Source organism: Scyliorhinus torazame, chromosome 3, assembly GCF_047496885.1.
Source record: "Scyliorhinus torazame isolate Kashiwa2021f chromosome 3, sScyTor2.1, whole genome shotgun sequence".
NCBI lineage: Eukaryota > Metazoa > Chordata > Chondrichthyes > Carcharhiniformes > Scyliorhinidae > Scyliorhinus > Scyliorhinus torazame.
In genome coordinates this window covers 259,518,208-259,543,057 of record NC_092709.1, presented here as the reverse complement: position 1 = coordinate 259,543,057, position 24,850 = coordinate 259,518,208, and the positions used below count along the sequence as shown (strand labels likewise).

Here is a 24,850-nt window from a genome sequence, read left to right as displayed (position 1 = left end):
AGATCACGACTGCCATTCCACGCATGCGCAAACTCGCGCAGTCCCATCGGCGCCGGCTGGAGCTGCGCCAACTCTGTGGTGATATGCATCACTGTAAATACACAAGGGGTCAATGTAAATACACGTAGACTAGATAGACACGAGAGGGAGCACCAGAGACATGGCACACAGACATGACGCACAACCAATAGGTCAGTAAGATAGGACACAACTAATGGGCAATCACGATACACATAGAGGTGACACTACCACAGGAGGGCATTACACCAACCCATATGAAAGGACACATCACACATGCTCAGTCTCTTTCCAGTGGAGACACTCAGTGAGTACAGACACGGTTGATTGAACATCACACCCACCATGTGGATTGTAGCAGACTGGTTTGTCAGTCTGATTAGCTATAGAAGGATTAACAGTAGAGTCGAATCCAAGTAGGAGAATTGTTAATATTTTAATAAACGTGTTAAAGCTAACTCCAAGTCTGAACCTTCCTTTGTCAGAGTGCACATCAAGGAAACAGCTTATGCTATGTCAAGAGCATAACAAAACATGGTACCAGTGAGTGACTGTTGAATCCATATGGTTACAACTCAGCGAACAGTGACAACCAGCAACAGCAGCCAGGCAAGATGATGTTCAAGATTCCGGTTCCACAGCAGCTCAGGTACCAAGGCAATCTCAGTGAAAACTGGCTTCGGTTCAGGCAGAGGTTCGAGGTCTACCTGGTGGCATCCGACCTAGGTGGCGTGGCGGATGCAGAATAAAATAAAGCTTCTACTTACCATCGCGGGTCCAGAAGCAGCTGAAATCTTCCAGACCTTCAAATACTCAAAGGGGCAAAACAAGAGCGACTTCCAGGCAGTCCTGGACAAATTCCAAGACTTCTGCGAGGAACATGCAAGAAGAAAAGGTAAAAGAGGCACCAAAACTCAACACGAGTTAGGCTTGCAGCAACGAACGGCAGTTTTGATTTGCAGCCATCTTAGAAAAGATGCTGCACATGCGCAGTTGCGCGAAGAGCGCACAGAACGGGACGCCGCGCATGCGCAATTCCGAAAAAGGCCCCAAGTAAAGGAACAATGATATGCACAGGCGCAATCGCTTCCTACGACCTACGTCACATGCGTTGTGATGTCAGAGGCCTCAGACCACACCCACTTAAAGGGGAAATGTCCCAAAACAAGAAAAACATTTTTTAAACCCTCAAAACCAGATTCTTTCACCTGGAACGACAGTACAATGCCTGAAATTCGACCAGTATCTGAAAGTAACCTCCACAGAACCCTGCAACAAGCAGTTAGCACCGCTCAAAGAGATGATACAGTCCTTGAAGGCTATGACTCAGACCTTGAATTCTTTTTTGGACATCGCGAGCCCAATGCCAGCTCCAATACAAAACGTAATGATATGGTCTTGGAAGACAACAACTCAGACGAAGATTTCACATTGGGAGGTGGCTACCCCGGTACCAAATCCGAACCGCAACTAGACGTGTTGTACATTGACGACCCCGACGACGAGTTCTTCGGATTGGGGAATCTTCAGCCCAGCATACATGACGTCCCGACTCGTGAGTGCAGGATTATGCTGCGGCCTGACGCCAAGAGACGGCTGGAGCGGCGCCAATCCCTCCGGTGTCCACCTAGCCCCCTAGACAGGTGAGAATTCCTCACCTTGGGGGTCAAAAGGTTAGGTGGGGTTATGGGGATAAGGTGGTGGTGCGGCTTAAGTAGGGTGCTCGTTCCAAGGGCCGATGCAGACTCGATGGGCTGAATGGCCTCCTTCTGCTCTGTAGATTCTATGATCTATGTTGGTCTATGAAAAGTGTCAAGAGCTATGGAGGGCCGACGGGGAAAGTGGAGTTGAGTCCATAATCAGATCATAATGTTACTGATTGGCGGTGCTGCCTTCAAGGGCCGAATGACCTACACCTGCTCCTAAGTCATACGTTCCAATGTTCCTACATAGTGTGAAATATAGACCTTCCCACGAGCATTCCCTGCAGATAGGCGGGGACATAAATTTGTGCGTATTACCGTGGTAACGTCTCCCGGTGCTTACCCGCTTACATGCATCCCACTACAATTTTACATGTGACAGGGATGTGGTGAGTGCCCACTGGGGCCCCGCCACGATTTCTCCCATGCCAGCTGCAGCCGCTGCTGATTGAGAATCCCGGTAGCTTTCGCTGCTCAGGCTGCTGGTCCCCAAATGCCTCCATGGCCCGCTGTAAAATGGGAGACTGGTAAGGGATGGGTAGGGAGGTGGAGGGGAGGCCACATGCTGCTCTTCACCTTAAAACACACTGGCAGGGCAGCATAAAATTCTGCTTTTACAGAAAGTGCAATGGGGTTCACCAGAATGGTACCAGGAATGCAGAAATGCAGTGAGTGGCAGCCTCCTTCCAGGGCTGGTGTACAGGGGTCAACCGCCTCTCCTCCACTGCGACCAGAAGGGTCTCCAGCTCGGCGTCTGTAAAACTGGGTGCTGCTCTCCTTGCTGCCATCTTGTTGGCTGGGATGGTGTGTGCGGAGCGAAGTGTGTATATGCGGCTGCAGCTTGTCAGCTGTCGATCGCAAATCCGGCGAATCCCGCACCGTTTCTCATTCGAGTCGACTGTTTTCCACGTGGCGCTGGTGCTAGCCTCTCAACAGTAGCTGAATCGGTCCAGGTGCGGCATCGGTTTTGCTGTTGCAGAACTCCACGAATCCAGTGCCAACACTTACTCTCACGAACGGAGAATCCTGCTCTAAATCTGCCGTCCAGCCCTTTGAGAGATTCGTCGCGGGCGCGACAGAGAATTTGACGGATGAGGAAAGGTCCATTGAATGCTGGAAAGACTTTCTAGCGCCAGGGCAGACAGGACCGGAAAATCCCACCAAAAATCAATCGGCCCCAGAAAAATCAGTCAGTTCTGACATTAAACTGACATGGATAAGATTCCTGGGCAGAATGTGGGGCCAGGATGGCCAGTCCAGTGAAGCAGTATTGTGGAACCAGGAAAGATGTCTCGCCTGGACCAAATAAAAGTAAGTATAAATAATTGGCCGAATCCAGTGGTCAGCTGATGGATAGCCAGAAAAAACTGAGTGGAGTAATAACAATAGTAATAATCTTTATTAGTGTCACAAGTAGGCTTACGTTAACACTGCAAGGAAGTTACTGTGAAAATCACAGGTTCCATTCAGTTTATGACAAATATAGAACAGGATCCTAAATAAGGCATTTTCATATTCTGTTTTTAGGCAAGCATCCTTATTATTTGGAGGTCACCAGCTTCCAATTGGACGGCTGGTGCACTTCCGGAAGAGATCGGGCACGAGAGTTCCTGACCCACCATTGGTTCTCCTAACATTTAGGTAAAAGGTCAGTTGGAAACCAATTTCTCCCCATGTTATCTTTGACATTTCAATCATTGGGAGTATAGAGAGGTGACCTTTAATCTTGTTGGAATATTGTCTGCATTTTGTTATGGATGCAAGTTTGAAATGGAATTCTGATATAAAATACAACATCACCTGGAGAGTATACAATAACAGGCTTTAAATGAACAGTCTATGTCATCAGCCTCTCCATGAACAGGTTACAGCACCAACAACATTGGATATGTCGAGCATTAGTTGTTACTGGTCTTGTTGAGCTGATGATATTGACATTCTACAAGATTAATGGCTTTTCACAAAGAAAGCCACTTACCAGTGATAAGGTAAGCCTGCTACCAGCACTCTTCCGGAATTTATCACTGTTTCCCATTTGCAGTTCTTCCCAGCGGATTCGCCACATCATACTGGCCAGGTCCTTCTCCAGCTTTAGCTTCCTATTTAAGCATAATGTTAAACAATAAACATCTTTTATTGAATTATACATTACCTGTTGCTGCTATAGAAATATCACTGTGACGGTAATAGTGCTTGGAGAAGTAAAGTGAGAATATGCACCATTATTAACCATAAATGTGCAGTTTAAATAGACTACAATTCTTTAACCTGACTTTCATGTCAGAGAAGCTTTCATTGCTGATTGTAAATTAAATTTTTACCAAAATCTATGACAGTCAACCTGTTTCCAGGTTTAAATTGACAGATCTATAAATACTTTACCGGTAAACTAGAAAGCTGGAGATTCCGAAGATTGCCAGTGTGAGGCCAGCTCCCAGGGCAACTATTCCAAGCAGAGAGAAAGTAGCTAAGGAAAAAAAAGAGGAGAATTGTATAAGTGGACTAAGAAGCAGGGTCTGGTTTATTGCTTCACGATCCAACTCTTCTGTTTATCAAATTTTGCTTGAAAATCATTTTACAGACACCCTTGAAGGAAAAACAAAGCTACTCATTCTTCTTGTAAAGATGTAATGACTCCACAATGATGTGAATAGGTCATCTGCAATTATAGATGTATAATCAAGACTTCCAAATAATAAACCATTTTTCAGACACAAAACCCATGCAGGTTTCCAAGTTTCCAAGAATACCATTATCAAAGTGTGCATAGAGCGTACCCAGTAAACCACCAGGGGAATAAACATGCTTTGCTCTATCCATTTAGCCTGAATACATTAATAGAGGATGGACATCTCTATTGCCATCCAGTTCTAAATCTGCTCATTGCAGATTTTCTTCTTGCATTTCCAAATGTAAGAGCTTGGCTGGATGGAATCACTCATCATAAGTTTGGCACAATAAATTAATAATTGGAGCAGCACGGTGGAGCAGTGGTTAGCACTGCGGCCTCAGGGCGCCGATGTCCCAGGTTCGATCCCGGCTCTGGGTCACTGTCCGTGTGGAGTTTGCACATTCTCCCAGTGTTTGCGTGGGTTTCGTCCCTCACAACCCAAAAAGATGTGCAGGGTATGTGGATTGGCCACACTAAATTGTCCCTCAATTAGAAAAAAATGAATTGGGTATTCTAATTTTTTTTTTGAATAAATAAATAATACATAGAAAATCTGGAGCAGAATTTACTCTGGTTTATGACATGGGCTTGTACCCTACTAGATATGTCCAGGTACTATAGTAGAAAATCTCTGCTTTGCTGTGGTCAGTGGAAAGAAAACATCCCCTGATGGTATTTATTTCTCCATTAAAATGCAAAGTTGATATTGACTGTCTCGGGATCTGAACCAACATAGAAATTTCTGAACACTACGCATCCAAACTCTTTCAAACAAGATTATTCTATTTGAATGCTGATATGTTACCTAACCAGTTTTAATACCTCCTAAGGATGATTGTTGGCAATAGGACTGGGTAACTTTCAAAAGCTCATGCCTTCAGCTTTTAAACACACAAATGCAACTGCAGAAATTCATATTGAACAATGCATAACTTTAACTGCGTTAGATATTAAACCCATCATACTAAATTTTGTACAATATTTGCAATAAATCTTCAGTGCAACGATTGCTAATCTGACAGTTTGCTGAAGATATATGCTGTGCAATCTATGCTTAGTGGCATAATTCTAAGAGGTGTCGATGGTAGCCATGATGTGGAGATGCCGGCGTTGGACTGGGGTGAGCACAGTACGAAGTCTTACAACACCAGGTTAAAGTCCAACAGGTTTGTTTCGATGTCACTAGCTTTCGGAGCGCTGCTCCTTCCTCAGGTGAATGAAGAGGTACGTTCCAGAAACATATATATAGACAAATTCAAAGATGCCAAACAATGCTTGGAATGCGAATGCTTTGGGTCCAATGCTTGGACCCACGGCGAAGAATCACTGAAACGACTACACGATGACATTAATAAGTTCCATCCAACCATCAGACTCACCATGGACTACTCTCCAAAATCAGTTGCATTCTTGGACACACTCGTCTCCATCAAGGACGGTCACCTCAGCACTTCGCTTTACCGCAAACCCACGGATAACCTCACGATGCTCCACTTCTCCAGCTTCCACCCTAAACACATTAAAGAAGCCATCCCCTATGGACAAGCTCTCCGTATACACAGGATCTGCTCAGACGAGGAGGAGCGTAACAGACATCTACAGACATTGAAAGATGCCCTCGTACGAACGGGATATGGCGCTCAACTCATCGATCGACAGTTCCAACGCGCCACAGCGAAAAACCGCACCAACCTCCTCAGAAGACAAACATGAGACACAACCGACAGAATACCCTTCGTCGTCCAGTACTTCCCCGGAGCGGAGAAACTACGACATCTTCTTCACAGCCTTCAACACGTCATTGATGACGATGAACATCTTGCCAAGGTCATCCCCACACCCCCACTACTTGCCTTCAAACAACCGCACAACCTCAAACAAACCATTGTTTGCAGCAAACTACCCAGTCTTCAGAAAGTGACCATGACACCACACAACCCTGCCATGGCAATCTCTGCAAGACGTGCCAGATCATCGACATGGATACCACTATTACACGTGCGAACACCACCCACCAGGTACGCGGTACATACTCGTGCGACTCGGCCAACGTTGTCTACCTCATACGCTGCAGGAAAGGATGTCCCGAAGTGTGGTACTTTGGCGAGACCATGCAGACGCTGCGACAACGAATGAACGGACATCGCGCAACAATCACCAGGCAGGAATGTTCCCTTCCAGTCGGGGAACACTTTAGCAGTCAAGGGCATTCAGCCTCTGATCTCCGGGTTAGCGTTCTCCAAGGCGGCCTTCAGGACGCGCGACAACGCAGAATCGCCAAGCAGAAACTTATAGACAAGTTCCGCACACGAGTGCGGCCTCAACCGGGACCTGGGATTCATGTCGCATTACATTCATCCCCCACCATCTGGCCTGCGAAATCCTACCAACTGTCCTGGCTTGATACAATTCACACCTCTTTAACCTGGGGTTACCCCATCTCTGGATCTGTAAAGATTTAATCACCTGCTAATGGTCACATTCCAAGCATTGTATGTTTCTGGAACATACCTCTTCATTCACCTGAGGAAGGAGCAGCGCTCCGAAAGCTAGTGACATCGAAACAAACCTGTTGGACTTTAACTTGATGTTGTAAGACTTCGTACTGTAATTCTAATAGGTTCAGGGGATTGATCAATCAGCAAACGTTTGGAATTAAATGGTTGGTTAATATAGCTAACTGTACAAGATTTCCATTTTAAATCTAAAGATTGGGTAAAGAACTGCCCATCCATCCTCTGTATTGCTTATTTTATTCCATTGTATTGTATTGGCTATCCCTCACAGGTGAGGGATTGTCTTCCAATGGACCAAAGGTAGCTAATGAGGCCTCCTCTGGTGTGTCAGCCCTGACTGAACTGGGAGATGAAGACCTGCTTTGGGAGCCTGGTATCTGACATCCAAACTACGTGACCAACCCATCAAACTGATGGTGGAAGATCAGGCCCGATGCTTGTGAGAGGCCACTGATGATGGTGCTTTTGTCCTCCCAATTAATACGTAAAATGTTCCACAGGCAGCACTGATGTTATGACTCCAGTACTTTGAGGTTTTTCCTATAGGTTGTCCATGTTTCAGCTCTAGTCAATGAGGGGCAGCACAGTAGCATAGTGGTTAGCACTGTCGCTTCACAGCTCCAGGGTCTCATGTTCGATTCCCTGCTTGGGTCACTGTCTGTGTGGAGTCTGCACGTTCTCCTCGTGTCTGTGTGGGTTTCCTCCGGGTGCTCTGGTTTCCTCCCACAGTCCAAAGATGGTCAGGTTAGGTGGATTGGCCATGCTGAATTGCCCTTAGTGTCCAAAAAGGTTGGGTGGGGTTACTGGGTTGCGGGATGGGGTGGAGGTGTGGGCTTAAATGGGGTGCTCCTTCTAAGGGCCGATGCAGACTTGATGGGCCGAATGGCCTCCTTCTGCATTGTAAATGCTATGATTACTATGATTCCATAACCACATGGTAAATCAAGAGCTTGGTTTCAGTTTTGATGCTGCAATCTTTAAACTCTCGTTTCCCTTGGTGACCAAAAGCTGCACCGGCAGATTTCAGGTGATGCTGGATTTCTTCATTGTCAGCTTTCTGTGAAAGATAAATTCCAAGGTACTGGAAATGTTACACATTTTCCAGGCACTCATCATGGATCAAAATCAATGGGGATGGATTGTGCCTATTTGGAGCTTGCTGATGGAGGACTTTTCAATGTTAATATGCCTCAGTAAGTACATCAGACGGAGCATGGCAGCAAGGAAGATCGAACAAAGAGCTGGGCAAAGACGCAACCTTGTGTGACGTGTGTCTTAACCTCAAAAGGGGCTGTGATGGATCCGTTATTAAAGATCAATGCTTACAGGTTAGGGGAGGAATCAAGGACTAAATTAAAAGGAGCGATAGTGAAGCAGGAGATAAAAGATGCGATTGGAGGATGCAGTCGGGGAAAGTGGCAGGGCCAGATGGGTTTCCGATGGAATATAATAAAAAATTCAAGGATAAGCTGGCACCCCTGATGGTGGGGATGTTTGAGGAGGTGATAGGGAAGGGCGTGTTACCACAAACTTTGGGGCAGGCATCAATTTCCCTGTTGCTTAAAAAAGATAAGGATACGACAGAGTGTGGGTCATATAGGCCCATATCACTTTTAAACGTTGTTATGGGCGAGGCGTTTTCAGAACCCCAAAATGTATCATGGAGTTCAACCAACCTCTCCCTTTCATGGATTTGTTGCTTTTCCTAGCACACGGCTTTTTCCTTAGGTGTGGGATTACAATTATGGACACGTGGGTTTTTAAACACAAAATACTGTTTATTCCATGAACTCAACTGAACATCTTAAATAAACATTGGATCTCTTAACATCCCTTACTTCAAAGATAACTCAGAAAATATTGCAACAGTAAATAACTCCTTAAAATGTTCCTTCAAACTTCCAAGAGACGTAACACCTTTAAACAGTATCACTTCAGGTTAAAGGATATATATATTTTCTGTAGAATGGCAGAGATATATTAGCTTGGGTGACTTCAGCTCCAGCACCTTGCTTTCCTCCTGAAAACTCTTTGGAAACACACAGACACACCCCAAGCTGCTTTCTCAAACCTGGCTTTCCCCCTTCAAGCACTCACAGCAAACCAGAACTTCTCAAGCTGCTGTCTCAAACTGGCTTTCTACTTTTAAACTGCTCTCATCAAAACCAGCCAGGCACTTTTTAAATTGCAAAAACCAAACTGCAAAATGGCTGAACTGAGCTGAGCCCCACCCACTCTCTGACATCTCTGTTTTCTTAAAGGTACATTGCTTAAACATCCATGTCTTAAAGGTACCCTCACTTGACACCGCCTCCCAAGAAAAAAAAATAAACCATCAACTTCAAGATGGTTTCATTTTTCACTTTTGCACCATCCACTAAGAAATGTACACAGTAAATATACTTTTTCGTTTTTTTTAAAAAAACACATCCAAACAGGTATAATAATATAGTCCATTTTTCTTTGTTGTTCTTCCACCAACCGAAACCCTTCTCGATTGACAGTCTCTTTGAACAAAGTCTCTGCATGATCCATCCATTCCTCTACTCCTCGGCATTTCTTTTCAGAATCAGGGGCGAGATTCTCCGTGAATCCCGCCCCTGCCGGTTGCCAAATTCTCCGGCACCGGAGATTCGGCGGGGGCGGGAATTGCGCCGCGTCGATTGGCGACCCCCCCCCTGGCGATTCTCCGGCCCGGACGGGCCGAAGTCCCGCTACTAGAATGCCTGTCCCACCGGTGTGGATTAAACCACCTCTCTTACCGGCGGGACAAGGCGGCGCGGGCGGGCTCCGCGGTCCTGGGGGGGGGGCTACCGATCCACAGGCGGGCCTGTGCCGTGGGGGCATTCTTTTCATTCCGCCTTCGCCATGGTCTCCACCATGGCGGAGGCGGAAGAGACCCCCTCCACTGCGCATGCGCGGGGATGTCGTGAGCGGCCGCTAACGCTCCTGCGCATGCGCCGCCCGTCAATGTCATTTCCGCGCCAACTGGCGGGGCACGAAAGGCCTTTCCCACCAGCTGGAGGGGAGGAAATCAATCCGGCGCGGGCCTAGCCCCTCAAGGTTGGGGCTCGGCCCCCCAAGATGCGGAGGATTCCACACCTTTGGGGCGGCGCGATGTCGGACTGATTTGCACCGTTTTTGGCTCCGGTCGGCGGGACATTGCACCAATTATGGAGAATTTCGCCCCAGATACTTTCGTTCAATCTGACCACAGAGTCCCTTGCAATTCTCCAATACAGGAACATTGATGATCACAGCTTTCAAGCAGTCAAATGCCTGTTGAAAGTCCGCTTGTCCCTTGAATTTTTTTATGTTTCTTCAGCAATTCCATCAGTGGAGTAATCACGCTACAAATCTTTTGCACAAAGGTTCGATCAAATTCACTCATGCTAAGAAATTGCATTATTTCCCTTCGCCTTGAGGGTATCAGAAACTCCACAAGGAAAGTGATTCGGGCTTCTCCAAATTCACTTTCGCCGAGGTTCATCACCAAACCCGCCTCCTGAAGTTGATCGAAGAACTCCATACGATGTTTAAAATGTTCTTTCCATGTCTGGAAGTTGGAAATAAAAGCAGATTGTACCACTTTCTCAATGCAATCCTTCAATGGTGGAACAGGATAAGAGTCCGTTCTTGTAACTGCATTCACCTTTCTATAGTCCACACACAACCGTTGGGTACCGTCTGTCTTAGGTACTATCACTATGGGAGAGCTCCATTGGCTGCATCCCACTTCAATTATGCCATTCTTCAGCATGCTCTCAATTTCTCTGTTAACCTGTGCCAATTTTAAAGGATTAAGTCTACATGGATGTTGTTTGATAGGAACAGCATTGCCCACATCTACATCATGTATAGCCATTTTAGTAATTCCCAATTTATCTCTACAAACTTGCCCATGTGATATCAATAACTCTTTCAGGTCAGTTCGTTTTTCCTCTGGAAGGTAATTTAACAATTCATCCCAATTTTTAAGAACATCCTCATTTTCCAATTTAATTTGAGGTCTGTCAAATTCACAGTCATCTGGATTTGGTTCGTCACTTTGAGTTAGAATCATTAAAACCTCCTTTTTCTCTCCTTCCCTTTCAAAGTACTTTTTAAGCATATTCACATGACACACTCGGTGAGTCTTCCTTCTATCTGGTGTTTTTACCACATAATTCACCTCACTTAATTTCCTTTCAATCTGATACGGTCCACAAAACCTAATTTTTAAAGGCTACCCTACCACTGGTAACAACACTAAAACTTTATCCCCACTGGCAAAACTATGCTACCCATTTCATCACATTTTGTGCAACTTTCAAATGTTGTCTAGCCAATTCAAAATTTGACACGTAATCCAATAGTGTAATTTCCGATTTCTCACCCACCAATTTTCCCTGAATCAATGTAAGTGGTCCTCTTACCTCATGACCAAAAATTAGTTCAAAAGGACTACATTTGGTAGACTCATTAGCTGCATCCCTAATTGAAAACAATACGAATGGGATTCCTTTATCCCAATCCTCTGGATAATCTTGACAATACGCCCCCAACATTGTCTTTAATGTCTGATGCCACCTTTCTAAAGCTCCCTGCGATTCTGGATGGTACGCAGTTGATTTAAATTGTTTTATTCCTAAGCTATCCATAATTTCTTTGAATAACTTTGAAATAAAATTTGTTCCTTGATCCGATTGAATTTCTGTGGGTAGTCCATATCTAGTAAAGTATTTAAGTAACTCCTCCACAATCCTTTTAGCTGTAATATTACGTGACGTACTGGAATGGCCTCTGGAAACCTAGTAGACACATCCATTACAGTCAGAAGATATTGATTCCCACTTATTGTTTGAGGAAGCGGTCGGACACAATCGATTAGGACCCTTGTAAACGGTTCCTCAAATGCTGGAATGGGTATTAAGGGCACTGTTTTTATCACTGCTTGAGGTTTCCCTATCATTTGACATGTGTGACATGATTGACAAAATTTAACTACATCTATATGCAGTCCAGGCCAATAAAAATGTTTCTGGATTTTAGCTTGAGTTTTCCGTATTCCCAAATGACCTCCCACTGGTACCTCATGTGCAACTCGCAACACTTCCTTTCTATACCCTACCGGCAATACTACTTGATGAACTTCTGCCCACCTTTCATCCGCCTGCATATGTACAGGTCTCCATTTTCTCATCAAGACATCATTTTGACGGTAATAACACTCTGGTATACTCTCAGATTCCTCTTCTGTATATGCTTTCTGATATATCCGTTTTATTTCTACATCTTTCTGTTGTAACTCCGCCAAGTTTCCTGAACTACAAATATCCGCCTCATCCTCCATCTGTTCTTGTTCTTTTTCAACCATCTGATCAAAAATTGTTTCTGATAATTGCACTTCAACTTTATCTTCACTCCTTGATTTCTCCTTTTGTCTTAACCTGTGACTTTGCGACCTTGTTACTACACAATCCGGAAAAATCCCAAGGTATTCGTCCTTCAACACTTCAGTTGACTGATTTTCCACTGGCTTATCAACCACAGTAGGCATCACTCCTGCGATCCAGCTATTTCATTACCCAAGAGAAACTGTATTCCTGGAAAAGATAATTTATCTAATACTCCTACTACCACTTCACCACTCATCACTGGACTTTCTAACCTTACCTTATATAATGGAACACTACTCCTCTCACCCTGAATTCCACATATCACCACCTTGTCTGGCAACATTCTTCCCAAACTACATAATTCCTCATCTCTTACCATTAAAGATTGACTAGCCCCTGTATCTCTTAAAATTGTGACTTATTTACCTGCTCCTCATGATACACATGAGTAAACTTTACCCACACAAGTAAATTTTTTTAAGACATCTGGCACCTTCTTAATAATTACTTCTTGAACAGGCTGTACAATCATTTGCACCTCCTTCGCTTCCCTTGGGCTTTCCTTTACCACTCTAACAAATTCCACTGTCTTATCCTGTTTTACCACATCAGCCTTCCCAGTGCTTTTTCTTTAACCACCAACACTGTGACTTTACATGGCCTAGTTTATTACAGTGAAAACATCTGAAACTTTTCATTTCTTTTCCACCCCCTGGATTTCTTTTTTATCTAAGATACACTCTCTTTATTGTCTCCATCAGATCACCTTTACCTTTACCACTTGAGTATTTCTCATGTCCCCAGTTTCTATCCCTCACCGGCTGAAACTGATGTCAGAAACCAATCTTTGATTTATGAACTAATTCATAATCATCTGCCATTTCCACTGCTAATCTCGCAGTTTTAACCCTCTGTTCTTCCACATGAGTTCTCACTACATCAGGAATTGAATTTTTAAACTCCTCCAAAAGTATAATTTCTCTGAGAGCTTCATACGTTTGGTCTATTTTCAAAGCCCACCTATTAAAGTTACTCTGTTTGAGCCTTTCAAACCCCATGTATGTTTGACCAAATTCTTTCCTTAAATTTCTAAACCTTTGTCTGTAAGCTTCAGGCACTAGCTCATATGCACTTAAGATGGATTTCTTCACCTCCTCATACGTTCCAGATACCTCCTCCGGTAGTGATGCAAACACTTCTCTAGCTCTACCTACCAGCTTTGCTTGAATCAGTAACACCCACATGCCCTGTGGCCATTTCATTTGTTTAGCTAACTTCTCAAATGAAATGAAAAAGGCTTCCACTTCCTTCTCGTCAAACCTTGGCAATGCTTGGACATATTTAAATAGATTCCCACCAAGCCTTCGACTATGACGCTCTTTCTCACTATTATCCAACTGTACGTTTCTCTTTACGTCTGCCAATTTTAACTGATTGTCATGTTTCATGGCCATTTTCTGAAGTTCAAACTCCCTCTCTTTATCTTTTTCCCTGATGTGTATCTCCCTTTCTTTTTCTTTTTGTTCTGCTAGGGCTATTCTTTCTTTTCTCCTTTCTTCTCTCTCCTTTTCATTTTCCTCTCTCTCTCTTTCTCTTCCTTTTTGTTTTCCCTCTCTCTCACTCTCATATGCCAGCCACTTTAATTCCTTCTCATGTTCCATTTGTTTAATTTGCAACTGAATTTTTGCCATTTCCAATGAGTCAAACTCTATCTCAGGCAACTTTAAATGCTTAACCACCGCCATAATTACCTCATCTTTTCGCATTTTGTCAGGTAATGTTAATGGCAATGTTCGTGCCAAATCTACCAGTCTGCTTTTCGTTTCTGCCCGTAAGTATCACGTGTGACATTCTCCACCCCCAAAAACTTCTGAGCCTCTGAAAGAGCAACAATCCTTCACTGTCTTTAAGTTCACAAAAGCCAATCCAATAGATAGACTTTTATCCCCCCTCGAGCCCCCAATTGTTATAGGCGAGGTGTTTTCAGAACCCCAAAATGTATCATGGTGTTCAACCAACCTCTCCCTTTCATGGATTTGTTGCTTTTCCTAGCACATGGCTTTTTCCTTAGGTGTGGGATTACAATTATGGACACGTGGGTTTTTAAACACAAAATACTGTTTATTCCATGAACTCAACTGAACATCTTAAATAAACATTGGATCTCTTAACACCCCTTACTTCACAGATAACTCAGAAAATATTGCAACAGTAAATAACTCCTTAAAAAATGTTCCTTCAAACTTCCAAGAGACTGAACACCTTTAAACAGTATCACATCAGGTTAAAGGATATTTATATTTTCTATAGAATGGCAGAGATATATTAGCTTGGGTGACTTCAGCTCCAGCACCTTGCTTTCTTCCTGCAAACTCTCTGAAAACACACAGACACATCCCAAGCTGCTTTCTCAAACCTGGCTTTCTCCCTTCAAGCACGCACAGCAAACCAGAACTTCTCAAGCTGCTGTCTCAAACTAGCTTTCTACTTTTAAACTGCTCACAGCAAAACAGCGAGGCACTTTTAAACTGTTCTCAGCAAAACCAGCCAGGCACTTTTTAAATTGCAAAAACCAAACTGCATAGTGGCTGAACTGAGCTGAGCCCCACCCACTCTCTGACATCACTGTTTTCTTAAAGGTACATTGCTTAAACGTCCATGTCTTAAAGGTACCCTCACATGACAACATGGACGCAAAAGTATTGGTGAAGGTACTGGCAGGTATGCTGGAGGAATGCCTCACGAAGGTGATAAGTGAAGATCAGGCAGGGTTCGTGAGAGGGAGGCAGCTCTTTTCAAATGTTAGAAGGGTGTTGAACGTGGTTATGGCACCGGTGGAGGGGAAGGAAACAGAGATGGTTGTGGCATTGGACGCTGAGAAAGCGTTTGATGGCAATTCTGGAGCGGTTTGGGATTGGACCAAGATTTGGGTAAAAATACTATATAAGGAGCCGAGGGGGAGTGTCCGCACAAATAACATCAGCCTGAGATACTTTTCTCTCTACTGTGGGAGTCGGCAGGGATTTCCTAGGCCCCCCGTGCTGTTTGCACTCGCGATTGAGCCGTTGGCCATCACATTAAAAAGTTTGGGCGTATGGAAAGGCATAGTGTGGGGGGGTGGGGGCCGGGGGGGGGGGGTGGGGGGGCGGGGGATGGAGCATAGGGTGTCCTTATATGCTGATGACTTGTTGTTATACATGTCAGAGCCGGGTGTGTCAATAGGGGGAATATTGGAGCTGCTTCAGGTGTTTGGGTTTTTCTCGGGGTACAAATTAAATCCAGACAAGAGTGAGTATTCTGTGGTGTCTCGGCCAGGGGTGGGGGCAGGGGTGGGCGGCTGCCATTCCGTAGGGCAGGGACTCACTTTAGAGACCTGGAGGTGCAGGTTGCCCGGGAGTAGGGTTGCAGGGGTGTGGGGGTGGGGGTGGGGTGGGGAGGAAGGTGGGGGGGGGGGGGGGGGGGAGGCTTCCCAGGTACAACATTTCTAGTTTGGTGGGGAGAGTAAATGCTGATCTGGCAAGGTGGGATGGTCTCCCTCTGTCACTGGCGGTTCAGGTGCAGGCAGTTAAAATGAACGTGTTGCTGCGATTTCAGTTTATTTTCCAATGCCTGCCGATTTTCCTGCCAAAGGTATTTTTCAAAGAGATTGAAGGAATGATTACCTCGTTCATATGGGGAGGGAAGCTGGCCAGAGGTGCTGCTACAGAGGGGAAGGCAGGCATCTGAACCTGATGTTTTATTCCTGGGCGGCGCATGTGGAGAAGGTACGGAGCTGGGTCAGAGGGGTTGATTCCAAGTAGTTCAGAATGGCTGAGAGTTTGTGCAGGGGGTCGGGATTGAAGGCGCTAGCAACAGCGCCGCTCCCGATGGCTGGGGGAAATACTCAGGAAGTCCGGTAATACTAGCTTCATTGAGAATTTGGAGGCAGTTTAGCCAACACTTTGGGTTGGGGGCAGGTTCAAGGGAAATGCCAATTCGGGGGAACCACAGATTTGTGCCAGGGAAGTGGGATGGAAATTTCCGGAAATGGGAGGAGAAGGAGATTGAGACACTAAAAGATTTGTTTCTTGGGGTTCGGTTTGCAGGATTCAAGGAGCTGGAAATGAAGTATGGGCTGTGTCATGATATCCATATTAACATATCATGGTGCAATCACACACACACGCTGATGGACAGGTAGACAGACCAATCAACACACACGCAACATCACAGCCAATCACCAGTGAGAGCACATGCACTATAAAACTGGGAACACCACAGTTCCCGCTCATTCTACCAGGAGACAGCTCAGAGCACAGAGCTCACAGCGTGCCACTCAGACATACACCATGTGCTGAGTGCCTCTCTAAGATAGTGCTAGGGCTGGGTCCACAGGTTAACTGGTGAAGTACGGACCACAGCCAGAAGTTAACAGTTGTTATTGTACAGAATAATAAAACAGAGTTGTACCATCTACAACCGTGTTGGTTCATTTGTGTATCGGAACACGCAACACGACATGATACCAGGTCTGGAAACTCGCCAGCGATTGAGAGACCTACCTGCACCTCTTCAGAGTTCTGCCATTCTGCGCCATGGACACCATCAGCCCGCCGCAGCCGCTCCAAATCACTGGAAATCTCGGCGTCAACTGGAAGCTGTTTAAACAGCGCTTCCAGCTCTTCTTAGAAGCCACAGACAGGGAGAATGCATCGGACACCAGGCAGATCGCCCTCCTCGTCTCCAAGGCAGGGCAACAAACCATCCACATTCACAACTCCCTGGCATCCGCGGAAGGCGAGGAGAAGACGAAGTACAAGACGGTTCTTCTAAAATTTGAGCAACACTTCAGCATCAAAGTGAATGAGAACTTCGAGAGGTACCTCTTCCAGCAGCGCCTGCAGGGTAAGGATGAGCCTTTTCAATCTTTTTTGACACACCTCCGTATCCTCGTGCAGTCCTGCGGCTCTGAGGCCACCTCCAATTCCACGATTCGGGATCAGATAGTTTTTGGGGTCACCTCGGACACCCTACGCCAGCAGCTCCTCAAAATAAAGCACCTCACCCTAGCCACCGCCATCAAAACCTGCGTCCTCCACGAAAACGCGACCAGCCGGTACTCCCAATTCCAGGCGGCCGAATCGGCACGGCAGGGGTCCTACGAGGCCGAGCGGGTCCAGTCGATCGGGTTCCTCCCGGCCCGCGCCCTGGACGAGGGCGGCCATTTTGCAAGCTTTCCGAGGCCTCCCACACGTGTACGCGCCAAAAGAGGGGACGTCGACGCAGAGGGACGTGATGTGCAGGCACGCTCTACGCAGGACCGCACCGCGCATGCGCGGTGGCGCAACGAATGCTATGACGTCACAACGTGTGGCAACTGTGGATCCGCACAGTTAAAGCGGCAATGTCCAGCCAAAACTCGACAATGCCTCCGCTGTGGCAAGATGGGCCACTATGCTGCCTGCTGTCGAGCAGCTCAACTTGCCAACGCTCCGTAATTCCACCGACCAGGGGGCGATGGTCGGTCTCCACGGTGAACTGCAGAAGACCATACACATAGTCGTGGAATTTATCGATGCCGGTTAACAAACCCAGGCACTCCTTTTCAATCTGCGCATAGCGCTGTTCTGTGGGGGTCATGGCCCGCGAGGCATAGGCGACCGGGGCCCATGATGCAGTGTCGTCCCGTTGTAGGAGTACCGGCCCAATGCCGGACTGGCTGGCATCAGTCGAGATCTTCGTATCCCGAGTAGTGTCGAAGAATGCCAATACCGGGGCGGTGGTGAGCTTGATCTTGAGCTCCTCCCACTCCTCCTGGTGTGCGGGCAGCCACTAGAATTCCGTAGTTTTCTTTACCAGGTGGCGAAGAGCCGTTGTTTGCGAGGCAAGTTTGGGAATAAACTTCCCCAGGAAGTTGACCATCCCGAGAAAGCGTAGCACTGCCTTCTTGTCTGCCGGCTGCGGCATGGCTGCAATAGCTGCCACTTTGTCGACATCCAGACGCACCCCTGACCGGGATATGTGGGCCCCAGAAAATGTAGCTCAGTTTGGCCAAAAGAACCCTTGGCTCGGTTGAGGCGCAGGCCGTGATCTCGAATCCGAGCAAAGACACACTGGAGATGACCGATGTGCTCCTGTGGTGTGGTGGACCAAATGATGACGTCGTCAACATAGACGCGCACCCCTTCGATGCCCTCCATCATCTGATCCATGGTTCGATGAAACACCTCGGATGCCGAGATGATGCCAAACGGCATCCTATTGTGGCAGTATCTGCCAAAGGGAGTGTTGAAAGTGCACAGCTTCCTGCTGGACCGATCCAGCTGAATCTTCCAAAAACCCTTTGAGGCATCAAGCTTGGTAAAAATTTTAGCCCGGGCCATTTCGCTCGTGATTTCTTTCTTCCCGTTTGGGTATGGGGGAGGGGGGGGGGGCGCAAATCACGTTCATATGTTTTGGTCCTGTCCAAAGCTAGAGGATTACTGGAAGGAGGTTTTTAGGGTAATCTCTAAAGTGATGCACATGAAACTGGACCGGCCCTCGGGAGGCCATATTCGGGGTGTCGGACCAGCCAGGGTTGAAAACGGGCGCGGAGGCAGATGTTGTAGCCTTCGCCTCATTGATCGTCCGAAGGCAGATCCTGATGGGATTGAGAGCAACCTCTTCACCCTGTGCCCTGGCGTGGCGGGCATACCTGTTGGAATTCGTGTCTCTTGAGAAGGTTAAGTTTGAACTGAGGGGAAGGATGGAGGGGTTCTACAATTCATGGGTATTATTCATTGTGCACTTTCAAGAACTGCATAACATTGAACATTAGTTGGGGGGGGGGGGGTGGGGGTGTTGGGAGGATTGGAGGGAGGGGAACTGTTTGTATTAATGGTGACTATGGGTGATTTCTGATTCATTTTTGTCATTTGCTAATGTGAACATGCGGGCTAATGTTTGTGGTTTGGTGGGATAATGGGATTGTTGTTATTGATATGGGGATTGATATTATATTCGTTACTGATTATTGTTTATTGTCAGTGCGTGAAAATTTGGGAGAAAATGTGAAAAAGGAGAATAAAAATATATTTTTTAAAATGATCAATGCTCACATATCCTGGTAAATTTGGGAGAACATCCATACTTCAGCAGAATCTTCTGGTGTGCCTAACAATGTACAGAAATGAAGGTGTTTGTCAAGTTAAAGAACAGCATGGAGAGAGGTCGATGTTGATTGTGACATTTTTCTGGTAGTAGGTGAGCTATAAAAATTATGTTGGTCCTGTCTCTTGATGGTCTCAACCCATACTCAGATTTGGGGAGTGGCTCTTCAGCAAGTGTAATAAATCAGCTCAGAAGTGCTTTTGTGATTACCTTCCCTGCAGTGGAAAGCAGAGAGAGGTCTCAGTAATTTCCACAGTTGGATTTATTCCCTTTCTTTAAGATTGCCACAATCATGCCATCCTTAAGGTCATTCAGGTCATCCTCTTCAATCCAGGTCTGGAGGATAAGGGCATGGAGCTGTAATGTTAGTTCCTCTCCTCTGTGCTCAACGATTACAGTGGGGATGCCATCACTTCCTGCTGCTTTGTTGTTCGTCATTCGTGTGATGACATTCATCGCCTCCTGATGCACGATCAATTACACTCAAGACAAAGTGATTTCATAACTGAAGGCTTTAATCGACTAGAACTTGTTCCCCAGCAGCTTCGGTACAGAAAGTAAAGGCTGCTGGGATGGCACCGGTTCTTATACCCCACCTGTCAGGACGGAGCTACGTATCAACAGCCAATGGTAAACTCCTAGGTTTAACCAATGGTCATCAGCCTCTTAGGTACCGCAATACCTGATAATACCACATTCACCCCCTGTTAAAAAAAGAGTCCGGCGGGGGGTGGTAATGGTTCGGGTGCGCGTGGGGTTCCGGCGGGCGCCAGGTCCCGTAGGGAGACCGTATCTTGCCGGCCATCAGGGAACACCACGTAGGCGTACTGGGGGTTAGCGTGCAGCAGGTGGACCCTCTCGACCAACGGGTCCGACTTGTGCGCCCGCACGTGCTTCCGAAGCAGGATGGGTCCGGGTGTCGCTAGCCAGGTTGGGAGTGAGGTCCCGGAGGAGGACTTCCTGGGGAAAACAAGGAGAATTTCATGAGGTGTCTGATTGGTAGTTGTACAGAGCAGCCGAGTTCTCCGCATGGGGGCTGAGTTGTAGGCATCCGGTTTGATTCGGAGATCCATCCTTCCAGCTTAAGTCTAGTCGATTAAATTGATGCACGATCAATTACACTCAAGGTGAAGTGATTTCATAACTGAAGGCTTTATTCGACTAGAACTGTTCCCCAGTTAGCTTTGGTACAGAAAGTGAAGGCTTCTGGGATGGCACCGGTTCTTATACTCTGCCTGTCAGGGCGGAGCTACGTATCAACAGCCAATGGCAAACTCGTAGGTTTAACCAATGGTCATCAGCCTCTTAGGTACCGCAATACCTGATAATACCACACCTCCATAGGCATTGGCAGAGTACCGAGCTCTTCTCCAACTGGGTGTTTGGGGTGGAGTTGAAAACACTCTCATCCAAAATGAATTCTTGATTGAAAATGTGTTCAAAATGCACCCTCCAAAGGGCATTGGCAACTTCCCTTTCCTTAATCAAGTCTTCCTTGATTTACGCCTCAGAGGAGCTGGCCCTTGACCTTAGCATTAGACCTCTGAAGGATCCAATCGAAAGGGACCAATTCCAACAATGTCTTTGGGAAAAAACTTTCAAACTTCAATCAAGAACAGAAGAAGACTGTCCACAGTGCTTATCCTTAAGTCCAATATCACCAATCCCTGCAAAGTGATACTTGGGATTTTTTGTCAGGATACAGCAGGGTTGGTTGTAAATGATGAGGATACCAACAAAATGATTAAGCAAAAGACTTTTGGTGCCTGGTGGATTGACCAAACTCAAAACAAAGGAAACTAGCTTAACAACCAGAAAAGGCTGATGTACAAAGGTGCACCAATGACATGAGGAACATGTGGCATGTAGATAAGGCAAAGGAAATTCAACATTTTGCTGCCATGAACAAAATCTGTGGCTTCTTCACTGCCACACAGACCATTTGACCCAAGTATTTATCACATTGTGATGCAGGTTGGTCTGCAGAACCTGAAGACATTCAATAGGTCCCATAATGAAAATGAATACATTACCCTGATTGCAGGCTGCAATATCATTTTCAAACACACACGGAGGGTTGTCTATGGGAATGGAGCCCGATGGCCAGTGGATCTCTACATTGGGGATCCAATAAATCTGTTTTTTCACTCCGAGAAAGTGAGCGACAACCTGTATAACATGGAGTAAAGTAATTAAATTGTCATGGCTTGACTTTAACCACTCTGATGTATATATAAGAATGAAACAATGCTATCTATACTCCAAAAAGGCATAAATGTGAAATTGCTTAAAGCAGTCTTCAAATTAGTTCCACAAATCATGAGTGAAAGATATTGGTGTTTGTAAACCTGGAGACAGAGGTTTGCTTTCAATGCAGAATTCTGCCTACCAGAAATGTACATTGGAAATTTCAGGAAATTTGTAGATGCAGCAAGGTTTTGCCTCTTTTAAAACTGATGGATGTTAGATCTTGGAAATTCCAGTGACTTTTGTGCCTGAATTCTGTGCTTTTGTAAAATCTATTGGATTTGCCTTTGGCTCAAGCGCACAATGCACACAAGTGTAAGAGCTTGCACTTACTAAGGTGCTCCTGCCAGTGCTGAGGGGACATGCATATTCTTTTTGCAATGGCACTCATTTCAATGGTCACCTTCTTCCACAACTCTATGTCTGTCCATTCGAAATAGAGGTTTCCTCTCCATCCAGATTCCTGTGGCAACCCTCCTAACATTTCCCTGTGGATTTTTAACTTATCCATTTGCTGCAGGTTTAGAGGAAATCATACCATGCACAGTCATTTATCAACATGGGATAACACTGCTGTCTCATGGCGCTGAGGAGCCGGGTTCGATCCCCACCCCGAGTCACTGGTCGTGTCGAGTTTGCACATTCTCCCCGTATCTGCATGGTTCTCACCCCCACAACCCAAAGAAGTGCCTTCGGTGGATTGGCCACGCTAAATTGCCCTTAATTGGAAAAAATAGAATTGGGTCCTCTAAATTTTTTTTTTAAAAATGATCAACATGGAAATAAATGCTAATACAAAACACATAAAAATACCAACCTCATATTTCCCAGTTTCTGTGTCGACCATATCCCAGAGACTAAAGTCGATGTCTCTGTCACCATTTTTATCAATGCTCACTAGGCCAGTGACACCTACAATGAAATAAAGATACATAAAGAAAATTAAAACACATAAAATAACCATCAAATACCATTTTGTACTGGAAATTGATTCCTCGCACTGAAGTTAAAAGTTTATTGCTGAAAAGAGAGACAAGTTGCTGAATCTTTTTGTCTTGCACTCATCAGGACAAATGCAAGAATGCCAAATTTCAAACTATAGGAGTAGACCATTTGGCCTGTCAATATCACAACAATTTATACTGCATAAGAAAAGATTGCAGGCTCATTGGTAAGTTGATGCTGATTGTCCAAGGTGTTGCCATGGGGAATGCAACATGAAACTATCGATTCTGCAAGCTCCCAGTAAATTCCAAAAAATCAGCCCCAGCATATGAACACATATCCTAGCAAGTGTATGTGAGCCACGTTAAGAACTCAACTAATTATCTTAAATTGGTGGCTAGTGTAACTCAGGATTGTTCAGCAAGTGCTGCCGCATCACAGAATCACACCTAACAGTATATGCTTTATTTTGGATTTTGTGAGCACAGGCTGGTTGTTGAATCAAATGGCATGTTCCTTTGGTTGTTCATAATAGCCAGAGTACAGGCTGTACTCTACCAGCTAGTTAGATAGTTGGATAAAAACAAAGCACTTCGAATGCTGGATACCTGAAATAAAAACAAAAATTGCTGAATAAACTCAGCAGGTCTGGCAGCATCTTTGGAGAGAGAAGCAGTGTTAATGTTTTGAGTCTGTATGAATATTCTTTAGAGTTCACGCGTTGACATTCCAACTACACCAACGTAGAGGGAAGAGGAGCCAGTAAAGGGATCAAAAGTAAGTTTTAAAACTTTTATTGATACATTCCTCTTCGGACCAGGAAGAGACAGAGTTCTTCTCTGGGCCTTATAAAGGTTTTGGTCTTCCCTTAGCACATTTTCCAAGTGCATGACCATCCCAAAACACCTTTGCTCGAGTGCTGGGTCCTTCTTTGGTTTAGTGGCCAGCTTGCATAACCCAATGGTCAGAACTCTCGTCGCTCTTCCATGGTTGTTTTCCATGAACACCAAATGCCCCGTTGTCTTGTGAGTGGCAGGGTGAAGGATGTCACAGAATTGGTGGAAAAACTTCTGGAATAGGAGAAAGAGCAGCCAAAAGCTGTAGTCCATTTTGGAACAATGGTTCAACTCAAGGTACATATGGGAGAAAACGTAAGGAGCTAGGTCGTAGATTGAAGAACAAGAACACAAGAATCATAATTTTGAATTGATCCCCATGACAAACACTGGAGAGATTGAATAGACAAAGATTATCTACGTCAATGTGTGGCTGCTGCACTGTTCACGCAGCAAGAGAGAAAGCTGCACACTTCTCGGGCATTGGAGTTAGTTCTGGATCTTTCGAGTTGGTAAGTAGAGCAATGGGAAAGCATTTAAACTAATATGATAGGGAGAGGGCAATGTGCGGGTTGAAGACTACAACCTAGATTCCAAGCTTCTTGGAATCAAAGATGAAGGCTTGGTGGAAATGAACTATGACAAAATAGTATTCATAGGGAAAAGGGACTAGATGTCTGAGGCAGCAAAAGATTTAAAAAATGACATGGGCTAAATCTTCCATTCTTCAGATCCCTACGATTGAAGACCGTAGGAGATGTGATGGGCCGAAGGGCCTTTTCTGTACTGTAGACCTCTACGGCTCTTTGACCTCTATGACAATGTGGAGGTTTTAACACATGGACCCTTATGGGAATGGGAAGTCTAAACTTCTGATGGGCAATTTCCCTACTCCCTGGGACCGTCCATGAATCTCTCCAACTGTAAACTAGAATAGGAGACTTTGCACACATCTGTGGTACTTATTTGTTAGTTACCCAAGAAAGGTTAGCAAAAACAAAACCGAGGCTAACACCTGGGTAACTCCACAACGGATCCCCCATTACCTCTCTAACTCCTGACTACCTCCCAAGCATTTGACTACACCATGCACCCCCCTAACATGGCCTGCAACATCCCCTGAGCACCCGACTACCCTCTGAACCTACCCTACCACCACCAACCATCTCCTGGCTACCACCAAATCACCAAATACATGGCTACCTCCTGACCGAATGTACCGACCCCCTGATCTGACGACTCCCTGACCCCGATCTGACTGCCCCTGACCCCACCCCGCTACCCTCCCAATCTGACTGTCCTGCTGACCCAATAATCCCATTATGCCCCAACCCAACCCAACCCAACTATTGCCTGATGTGACCCAACTACGCATCCAACCTGACCTGACAACGCCCCCCCCCAACCA

General features: G+C 45.7%; 1 protein-coding gene across 2 annotated transcripts in view; it reads right to left on the bottom strand.

The window, feature by feature from the left end:
- The window catches only part of npr2 (natriuretic peptide receptor 2), a 278,856-nt gene that overhangs the window by 172,475 nt on the left and 81,531 nt on the right, over positions 1-24,850 (bottom strand). For both annotated transcript variants that reach the window (XM_072497159.1, XM_072497157.1), the window contains exons 5-8: positions 22,479-22,573; positions 21,448-21,583; positions 4,104-4,188; positions 3,700-3,820 (exon numbers count right to left, since the gene is read on the bottom strand). In XM_072497159.1, coding sequence (XP_072353260.1) covers positions 3,700-3,820; positions 4,104-4,188; positions 21,448-21,583; positions 22,479-22,573 — 437 coding nt within the window. The remainder of the gene's footprint in view (positions 1-3,699; positions 3,821-4,103; positions 4,189-21,447; positions 21,584-22,478; positions 22,574-24,850) is intronic.